The sequence below is a fragment of the Vombatus ursinus genome, unplaced genomic scaffold, assembly GCF_900497805.2.
Source record: "Vombatus ursinus unplaced genomic scaffold, bare-nosed wombat genome assembly UNPS02014789.1, whole genome shotgun sequence".
Classification (NCBI taxonomy): Eukaryota; Metazoa; Chordata; class Mammalia; order Diprotodontia; family Vombatidae; genus Vombatus; species Vombatus ursinus.
The window spans coordinates 7,524,734-7,535,547 of record NW_020954567.1 but is presented as its reverse complement, the minus strand read 5'-3'; the positions used below and the strand labels follow the sequence as shown (position 1 = coordinate 7,535,547).

Genomic DNA, 10,814 nt, shown 5'->3' with positions numbered 1-10,814 from the left:
TTCCATTTCCTAACCTGGAAAATGGGACTAATGCTTGCATTACCTATCTGATTAAAGAGGGATAAAGAAAACTCATTGTAAACCTTAAAGCAGTGTAGAAATGTGAGCTGATAGCCTTGCTTCTCATTTATCATATTATGAAACTGATTTGTGATATAATGAACAGCAGCCTCCTTTTTTTTCTGCCACTGGTTCAACCAGTTTCTTGTTTTCTCTTCAAGATAAACCTCTTTTTCTGACAGCATAAACTTGTCCAGGTTATTCTGAATAAACAAAAAGATTATTCTGAATAATAAATATTTTCTAACCAAAATTCTAAGATAAACATCAATAACCTGAAAAATCTGAGTAGAGTGTCTTCAGGGTCATAGAAAGGTGAATACAATCTGATAAGTTTGTATGAATACAGACACTTTATTTCCTTTGAGGGCCAGCAGGAGACACAAGATGCTAGTAAGAATCACTGATATTTTTATAGCATTTTTAGGTTTGCAAAGCGCTTAACATACATTCTCTCTTTTGGTTTTTGTAATAATCCTACGAGATAAATTCTATAGATATTATTCCCATTTGCCAGATGAGAAAACAGAGGCTTAGCAAAGTTAAGTGACCTGACCAGGGTTAAACAGTTAATAGGATTCTGAGGCAAAATTTGAACCCAGATCTTTCTCACTCCAAGTCAATCATGCTATTGGATCCAGGGGTGGGGAACCTATGGCCTCGAGGCCACATGTGGCCTTCTAGGTCCTTGGATATGTCCTTTTGACTGAGTCCAAGTTTTATAGAACAAATCCTTTTATTAAGGGAATTTGTTCTGTGAAGTTTGATTCAGTCAAAGGGCTGTCCCTGAGGACTTAGTGGGTCACATGTGGCCTCAAGGATGCGGGTTCTCCACCCCTGCTTGAATCCAATCCATCACACACCTAGAAAGATGGTGTCAGCCCAAACTTGAGAATGGCCTTGTTAGTAGGTGGTTGTGAGGCTGTTGGCCTGGTTGCTTTCCTTGTGGTGGTTCTTCTGTCCACAGAATTCATGACATTTTTTACCCAATTGGCCTCAGGATCAGCACAGATTTTAAACCCCTTGCAGGTGATAAAACTGAAATGGAAGGAAAAGAAAGAAATTGCTGGTCTTCTTGTCATTCTATCAGGACAAGGGCTCAGCTCAGAATGGACCCAAGGAGCTTCTCTTGGATTACTTTTGAGGAAGAATGGACCAACCTTCCCTGGGGGTGGGGGGGGGTGGAGGACCTGAGGTTCAGAGAGGTCACAGAACTTACTCACCTTGTTGAGTTTAACGGGTGGCCAAGTTGGATGTTGAACCTAAATCTTCTAAGTCAAAGACTAGTGTGCCTTCCACTATACCACACTGCCTCTCATGGGGGCAGGTCATAAGATGCATGAGTATAGGGGCCAAGTTGATGTGTAATATATATGTATATGTGTATCACATGTAATATATATTACATATATGTAATATGTACTTTTGTTTACCCTTAAATGCTTTGCCCATAATAGGTTCTTAATAAGTATTTATAGAATGGATAAATAGTAAAGTGTTAAGAACCATGAATGAGTTGCTGTGTAGCCACCTAACAATCTTTGCCTTACTTTTCAATGTCTATAAGGATTTATACTTCATTCTTTGATGAAGGGAGAGTTCCTTCATCTAACTCTTAATCCCAGTTAAAATGACTATTAGAAATACCTATTGGTCAATATGATACCTTTGAACATGAGAAAAGGATTATTTGGCAATAAGTGCATTAAAGATAATATCGAAGTACATTGCCTCACTAGATCTGCCAACATCCAAAGGCCTCACATAAAAAGGGCCATGTACTTGAATTGCGGTGTGGGACTCCCAGCCCTGAGTTCATTCCTGAGCTCTAAGGTTCACAGGGTCACTGATTTGAAATCAGGAGGTAACTTAGCGACAAGCTTGTCAAACCCTCATCATTTTACAAATCAGAAAACTAAGAACCAAAAAAGGGGAAGAGATTTGCTCAAGGCCTGGGTTTGCAGGGCATTAAACTGGGATGTGGGAATTGAATTCAAATGGTCAGACTGAAAGTCCAGCAACCATTTCCTCGTGCTATGTTGCTAACTTTATAAGCTATAAAGGGCATTTTCTTAGCTGAGCTGATTAGAGAAGTTAGTACAATATTCCTATCAGGCAGCAAACCTGAGAATCTCTTAAAGTTTTCATAGTTGTTTTTTTTTTTTTTTATCTCTCTACAGTAAGGATACAGTTAGTTAACATGAACCAAGAAGGACAAATTCCCACTATGCACTTGGAGGGAGATTGATTTAAGGAATGGAAGAAAGGGACCATTCAAAATAAGGCATTTTGTGGACTCACTACAAACAGATACTTATATAAACTCACATCACTGCTGTCATGGGGCCCTCATCAATGGCGTAGCTCTTCACCCTCTTGCTTTGTAGGGGCTGGCTCCAGCTCACACAAAAACTCTTTTTTATGACTTCACTTCCTACACCTAGAAAAAAAAAGGTTATTTTTAAAAGGGGAAAAAAATCAAATCTCCTATAATTAGCTAATGAAAAGGAAATTTTATCCATTGAGTTGATGTCATTGGGCTCATTGGATCATCAGCAAGCATTTATTAAGCAACTACTATATACCAAGCAATGTGGTAGACACCGGAAATACAAAGACAAAAATGAAACAGGAATTAATCTTTCACATTGCAGAAAAATTGATATTGGGGATAAGGATAAGCTTACTTCCATCTCCATGACTACTATGGATAAAATAGTAGCTTCTGGAATATTCTGTAATATTCCCAAGCAAAGCGTACAATCCCCTCCATGATGCTGCCTCTGCATTAGCTTGTAATCTCCTTGAAAGTAGGGTCTTCATCTTCTCTCTCTTATTTACCTCCCATTGCATTTACACAGTTGAGACTGGCCTTCGGGCGAATAGAATTAGACCTGGACAGGTTTTAAAGACTCCCTAGTCCTACCTCCTCATTTAACAGATAAGGAAACTGAGGTTTCCTGAGCTTCAGTTTCCAGAGTTAATGGATGAGTTGTGCAAGGTCATAGCCAAGGTCCTGGGGCATCCTTGAACTTTGCTTCAGAATGTTTCAGAAGCAACTATTTTGTTCTTAGCAGTCATGGAGATGGGAATGTGCCAATGTCAATTTTCCTGCTATGTGAAAGACAAACTCCTTACACGAGATAAATTCATTTTTTCTTTGTATCCCTGGTGACTACCACATTGCCCGGATATAGTAGTTGCTTAAGAAATGCTTACTGATGGTCTGATGACATCAGTTCAACAGACATTAATTTAAATTAATTTAATACTTGTATCTGTGGCACTTTTAGCAAAGTTGGGATTTGAACCCAGATCCTGTGATTTCAAATCTAGTATTCTGCCCACAAGGGAAACCCATTTTTAATGATTAACGTAAGATAATAATCTGGACAAAGGTCACTGTACTTAAAGATCCTTTTGTTGTTGTTGTTGTTCAGTCCTTCCAATTGTTTCCAACTCTTCATGACACTATTTGGGGTTTTTGCGACAAAGATACTGGAGGGGTTTGCCATTTCCTTCTCCAGCTCATTTTACAGATGAGGAAACTGAGGCAAACAGGGTTAAGGGACTTACCCAGGGTCGTGCAGTTAGTAAGTGTCTGAGGCTAGATTTGAACTCAGGAAGATGAGTCTTTCTGACTCTGAGCCTGGCACTCTATCCACTGCACCCACCCAGCCACGCTTAGAAATACTCAAAGAGAATTTAAAATGAAGATCAGCATATTTCCCTTAGAGATCAAGATTATGCTGCAGAAATGGGAAGAGATTTAAGAATAGTGGGACTTAAACCAAATTATTCAGTGTTAATACCTATTGTTCTCTTCTCCTGTCATAGGCATTCACCATGATTTCAAAGTGGCAGAACCATTTAGTTTGTAACAGTGGTTAATGATGATCCAGCACTTGGTGGAAAGTGTTGCTAATTCTGGAAGGCTGTTCTGTAAGACAGAGCTAAACATAAAGCATCCTCATCCTACCTCCCCATCTCTTTCTACCCTCTCCTTTCAACATTCACCATACCCCTCCTGAATTTTCTCTTTTTTCATCTCTATTTATTTTGAATCTGAACTCTTTCTGAACCCAATGAAAGGAAAATCTGACCTTTCATCTCTGTGTTGCTTTAGAAGAATTTTCTTTTCTTACTCTCCCCAGTGAAGTCACCTATTGCTCCTCCTAAGACCCTCAGAATTGAACAGAGGTACATACCCATACTGCCTTTCCCCCTGAAGTCCTTCTGGCCTTTCAGCCCTTTCAACCTACTTAAATAGCATAAGTTCCCTGAGAGTTCAATCACAGCAGGAAATGGCTTCCCCAACTGGGAAACTGAAACCCAGAGAGGAGAAGAAGCATGTTGCCAGTCATTCAGAAAGTGAGCAGCAGAAATAGATGGACCCAATTGGGTCTATTAAAAACAAACATGAGCACTATTTCCTGCCTTTGTGGAGATTTATTGAACAATCCAGATCTGGACGTCAACCAGAGTTCTTTGTGCAAAATTTCTGCGTAGGATAACTAGCTGTTGTTGGATATGGGATATTGGTCAGACTCCTAACCACATCATCACTGAGAGCAGGACATACTTCCATCCCAGAATCAGAGGTCAAGTAGAATACATATCAACCACTCTGAAGCAAGAGATCTTGAGGTATATGTGTGTGCATGTGTGTGTCTTTGTGTCTCTGAGGGCCTTACATATCTATCTCCATGTACAATTAGAATTTTAGGAATCTGGATATAAAGTACCAATGCATCTATTAGAATTCATCATAAGTATAACCTTTTCAAAAATTCCCAGTCTATCTCTAATAATAAAATGTTTTCATTACTTCCAAAGATCCATGTTTCTATCTGTTTGTGTTCGCCTTGTTCTGATACAGATGGCCTAAATAGATGAGAATACTAGTTGATGTGACCAAAAAAAAAATCTTTTGGCCTGGTGGTCAACTTTCATTATGGTATGGTGATGTCATGGAAAGAGATCGAGACAGAGTCAGGAGAGAGCAAGGCTCCTTGAGGTTAGTGGCCATGTCATACCTCTGTCCATCCCTAGAGCCATAAAACGTAAAACTTTGCACATGATAGTTACTTAATGGATGTCAAAGTGAATTTAATTCAAACTCTACCTCTGATATGATATGTATTAGTTGTATGACCATAGGAAAATCACATAGTTTCTCCCAGCCTTATAGCTTCATTTCTGAAGATGGACATATTAAAGCTTACATATAGCACCAACCTCAAAGGATTATTATAAGGATTAATTGTGATGGCATTTGCAAATAAATTTATAAACCTTAAAGTACTATGCCAATGTCTGCCATTACTACCGCTGATCCATCTTTCCTAGGCAGGACCTTATATGTTGGACACATTGGCCCATACTTGCAGTCTTGACAGCTCAGTAAGACCTGATAAGGTTTCAGCACCATGTTGTAGCCTTCAGGTTCAGAGGGCTACACAGTGAGGCATCAGCATCAGACCTTACTGGCAGATTCATCAACAATAATGATAAGATAGAAGAGGATAAACAGGAAAGAAAGAGGAAAAATGATCTGCCATTGGAAAAACTAACAGTGCTCATTTGACTGCAAGACCTCTGAGACAAGAGCATCAAAATAATTATAGTAATAATAGCTAATATTAATATAGGATGAGGATGCTTTCATATATGTGGGTGAGTATATGTGTATATATGTATAAGCATACATATATGTATGTTTACATATATTTATATAAATATATATAATATATAAATAAATAATATTTTATTTTATCCTCAACACTTATCTTGGAGGTAGGAGATAGTATTATACCAATTTTACAGATGGGGAAATTGAGACATATTGAAGTGACTTACCCAGGCTCACACAGCTAGTAAGTTAGGAAGGATTTTAACTTGGGTCTTCATGACTCTGATGGGTCAAGCTCATTATCCCCAATATCACCTAGTTGGCTAGCATATGAACATGAAATTATTTTTCCAGAAGTTAAGATAGATTGGCAGTAATTCATCTATGCTCTCTAGTGTGATTTCCTCCTTTATAACCAGGACAGACATCTGTAAGAAGTGATCTATGTTGCTAGTTCTTTAATGCCTTTCTTTCCATTGTATCCATCATCTCATGAATTGTCACCAAGATCCCAGCAGGTAAGAACCATCATTCCCATTTCATAGAATGGGGAACCTGAGATATCATCCCTAAGTGCCTTAGAATAAGGGTTTTATTCCTAGCAAGTCTGGCCAGAGTTAGATGGGCATACTGCATTCCTGCTTCCCAGCTCCATGCTTCCCATAATTCCATCTTTCATCAAGCCTGAGAAATTAATTTCTCAACTTACCTTCCACCACGCATGCTGTGGGGCTATAGAAACAGATAAGAGCCAAGAGGAAGAGCTTCATGACTGCTGTTGGACTGAGGGTATTTGGGGAAAAGAACACAGAGTAAAGACCCCTTAAAGCTTTTATGCCCTGACTATAGTCAGTGGATTTCCTGTCATGAGACCAGATTATTGAGGTAGAAGGGAGGATGCTGCAAAGTCTTAGCTGAAGCTACTAATTTTTTACTTAAAAAAAAACTTTTACTTTGTCCAATTCTTCCTAACCACATACTCTGTGGCCTTCCCCCTCATTTTGTCAGTGGTTAATGGATCTGTGAAACAAAATAGGTGCTTAAAAAAGTATATATCTCTTTCATCTCCAGCCTCTTCTGTCTAAAGCTCATGCCCCAACCACAGGCTGAGCAGATACCAACAGAGAGCAGATAGCCCAGCACCTATTTGTTAAGAATGAAACCAAAATGGCTATAGAGAGTGAACAGTGGAAACAGAATGCATGGTTATGCTACCTCATAGGGCACCCTTCACATTTAAAACTAGAAAAGTAAACTCCATGTGATTGAAGCCTCCTGTTAATTTCACAGAGTGGTATCAAATTGAAGAAAGTAAAACAGGGCTGCTTAAGATGCAAACCCAGAAGGAGAGAATGACTCTAAACATCTACCAAAAAAGCTTTAAAGAAAACAAAGTCTGGGCATATACAATTCAAATACAATTCCTGGAAGGAATGAAGCAAAACTTCACTTTTAAGAGTTTTAAAATGATTTTATAAATAAAATGAGAGTATAGAGGAAATAATTGGGGAAAATGAGAGCTATGAAGGAAATACTTGGAAAGATAATTAATAACGTAGCACAAAAATAATCTTACCCAAGCAACAGATTCCTTGAAAACTGGAATGGGTTAGATGGAATTGACTGACAACAAGAAATATTAAAACAAATTCAAAAGATTGAAAATATAAGTATCTAATATAAAAAACCACTCATTGAGAAGTTAGAACAATGAAAAATAGTTTAAGAATGACAGAATTACATGAAAGTCAGGACCTTCCCCTCCAAAAAAGAAGAAATTAGTCATCATATTTCAAGAAATCATATATGAAAACTGACCAGATCTCTTAAAACTAGAGGGCAAAGTAAAAATGGAAAAAACCCTACCCATTACTTCTGAAAGAAACCCCAAAATGAAAACTAATGGGAAGATTATAGCCAAAATCCAGAACTTCAAGGTCAAAAAAGAATAATACAAGCAGCTAGAAAACAAGACTTGACAGTCAGGAAAAGACAAGACTTAGCAGCCACTACTTTAAAGTAGTGGAAAATTTGTAAAATATTATTTCAAAAGGGAAATATAATGGCTTACAACCAAGAATAACTTACTCAGCAATATTGAATATAATCTTACAACAGAAAAAATGGAACTTTAATGATATAGAAGATTTATAAACATTCTTGATGACAAGACTGAAAGTGAGTAGAATGTGTGAAATACAAACATAAGAGTAAAGAGAAATATATAAAGGTATATACAGTTAAACAATCATAAGAAACTAAGCAATGATGTAGTATTTATATTCTAATAGGGGAATGGAAGACTCATATGCCCTCAGAACCTCTCATCTGATGTCATTGAGGAAGTCTAACAAAACAGAGAACCTGAAAATAATTTTGATGTCTTTTACTGATCATTAAAAAATACAGAAAAGGGAGTATTAAAAAAACACAACAGGAAGGAAAGGAAAGTCAGACTACAGAGAAGAAGGTTGAGGTGAATGGGAAATACTTGAACTTCACTTTTCCTCTGAACTGGTAAGAGGAGGGAAGAATGTATACACATAGAACTGGGTACTGAAATACATTTCATTCGAAAGGTGAAAAGGAAAGAAAAAAGAGGTAGAGAAGAAGAAATGAAAGAAAAGGTAGATTAAGGGAGAAATTAGTCATAACCAAAACAAACTCTACAGATGGTGAATTTTGAAAAATGTTTAAAGGGAAGAGGGGGAGGATAAAATTTGTGATTAGAATCTGGGCAAGGGAAAGACAATGAGCAGAAGCATCAAACTGATGCTAAGCACACTCCTTGTTTTCTTCTCTTCTTTATACAGAGGGGGAGGGAAATAAAGAAAAGGAAATATATAAGATGGAAGGAAATTCAAAATTAATTATCATAACCATGAGTATGCAAGTGATGAAGTCACTCATAAAATAGGAGAGGAGGGCATAATAGATTAGAAAGAAGAATCCAACTATATATTGTTTACATGAAGCGCACTTAAAACACAAAGATTCGCCCACAGTCAAAACAAGGAGCTTGAGCATATGTCCCACCCAAAAGAGGTAAGAATTGCAATCATGATCTCAAAGAAGGCAACAGCAGAAATCAACTTCATTGGAAGACACAAATAGGGAAACTACATTTTGCTAAAAGGTACCATAAATAACAAACTGATATCAATACAATACATAAATTTGCTGAATGGCATAGCAATTACATATTTTAAAAAATGTTAAATGAGTCACAAGGAAAAACAGAAATTAAAATCATAATAGTGGGACACCTCGATGTATCCATTTCAGTACTAGATAAATCCAATCAAAAAATAAACCACAAAGAAATTAATGACTTGAATAGAATTTTAGAAAAGTTATATATGATAAACTTTGAGCAGTTAGGAATAGAAGAGAGCATATGTGTTTTTTCTGTTGTGCATCACACTTTTTAAAAACTGACCATGTAGTAGGGCATAAAATCCTCACAAATGCACAAAAGCAGAAAGATAAACACATCTTTTATGAATCTACGTCCAATGTTTCTGTCATGTTTGACAAATCTCAGATTCAGGAATTCGAGGAGACCTTTGAGATTGACAAAGAGGATCTCCATGACATGTTGGCCTTCCTTGGGAAGAACCCCACGGATGAATACCTGAAAGAAATGATGAATGAGGTCCCTAGGTCCATCAGTTTTACCATGTTCCTGACCATGTTTGGAGAGAAGCTGAATGGGACAGACTCCAAGGATGTTATCCAAAATGCCTTCACCTGCTTTGATGAGGAGGCCTCAGGTGTCATCCAAGAGGATCACCTTCAGGAACTGCTCACCATCATGGATGACTGATTCACATATAAGGAGGTATATGAGACATGCCAAAAGGCACCCATTGACAATAAAGGCAACTTCAACTATGCAGAATTCACCTAGATCCTGAAGCTTGGGGCCAAGGACAAGGATTACTAATCATAAGATTCTTCCCACCCCACTCCCACCTTCCATGCTCCTCATGCCCTTTGCATTCCACACAACTGCCATGTATCAGGAAGGTTGATGAGTTCTTGCCTGGTCCAAGACCCAACATGTTTGCAAAACAAGAAGGCTGAGAGTCTCTGGGCTTTGGGGATGGGTTTCCCTTGGCTCCCTCAGGCCTCTACCTTGCCTAAGGGGATATTCAGAAGAAAGTAGATCTCTTCTTTGGCAAGTATCAACCCTAGGCTCCAGGTAACACTTTCTTCACAGCTTATCCACCCCATAGTATAGCCCAAGGCCCCACACAAAGGAGGGACCAGTCCAGGTCATCTGGCCAAGATGAGCACCTGCCCCTTTTCCATTGGCCTACAGGGACCAACCTTCCCTCAGACCTGGTCCCTTACCACTGCCTCATCTGGTTATTGTGGGAGAAGGGCCTGTTTCCCAGTGACACATTCCTTGTTCTTATATGGGATTCTAAAGCATTCCTCCTTCTCAATTATATCCCCTGCACATACCTTGCCCCTTCAACATCATTCACCTGCTTCATAGAAAGTATTCAAAAGAAAGGAGCATGGCACAAATACCCCATCCAGCTTCCAGACAGGGGTATGAGTGGATGTGTAAGGAAGCATATCATATTGGGTGTTCACCCATGCATGTTAGAGCAAATGTATGGCTTGTGTGAATCCATGTGTATCTGTGATTATATGTTTATGTTCATATACAAATGTGTAATTTAACGTGTTCTAGTGCATGTGTTTCCAAGGCTTACGGCTGACTTTAGATTTTGGGAAGAAAGGGAAAAAAAGGATTACCAAAAATGGAAGAAATTAACCTCTCCTTCTTCCCCCTCCCAAAAAAAAAAAGAAGAAAGAAAATGACACCAAAGGCAGATATTACTAATGTAATCTTGTGATTACATTAATGGGGAATCAAAAGGCCATAAGGAGATAAGCCAGCCCAAGTTCCTACAAGAACGTTGTTTGATAGACAAAGAAACAAAACTACTGGATTTATAGGCATGAGTGGCTCCAGAAAGTGATTATCTCATTGCTTGTTTCTTATAGCTCTGCCATTTACCAACTAATCTTTATGCCCCTTAAACCTAGACTAGACATACTATTAGTTGCTTATGGTAATGGGGTCAATGGCATAGATTCAGTACCC

At 38.2% G+C, this 10,814-nt stretch overlaps 1 protein-coding gene across 2 annotated transcripts; it reads right to left on the bottom strand.

Moving 5' to 3' along the window:
* Positions 1-844: 844 nt before the first annotated feature.
* LOC114047549 (lymphotactin-like) lies at positions 845-6,475 on the bottom strand. 2 transcript variants are annotated; one of them, XM_027868374.1, is made up of 3 exons: positions 6,402-6,475; positions 2,389-2,500; positions 845-1,098 (listed from the first exon to the last, which is right to left on the bottom strand). In XM_027868374.1, exons 1-3 carry the CDS (start codon positions 6,460-6,462, stop codon positions 924-926), a joined length of 348 nt encoding a protein of 115 aa, XP_027724175.1. In that variant the 5' UTR covers positions 6,463-6,475; the 3' UTR covers positions 845-923. The 2 variants fall into 2 exon arrangements, with proteins under 2 accessions (XP_027724175.1, XP_027724176.1); XM_027868375.1 differs by lacking the exon at positions 6,402-6,475 and adding an exon at positions 4,269-4,304.
* Between the last annotated feature and the right edge of the window lie 4,339 nt (positions 6,476-10,814).

Coding starts and splice junctions, on each gene's coding strand:
- LOC114047549 (XM_027868374.1), bottom strand. CDS start 6,462: ATGAAGCTCTTCCTCTTGGCTCTTATCTGTTTCTATAGCCCCACAGCA. Junction 2,501..6,401: donor CACAGCATGCGTGGTGGAAG/GTAAGTTGAGAA, acceptor TTTTTTTTCTAG/GTGTAGGAAGTGAAGTCATA. Junction 1,099..2,388: donor GGCCCCATGACAGCAGTGAT/GTGAGTTTATAT, acceptor CTTCCATTTCAG/TTTTATCACCTGCAAGGGGT.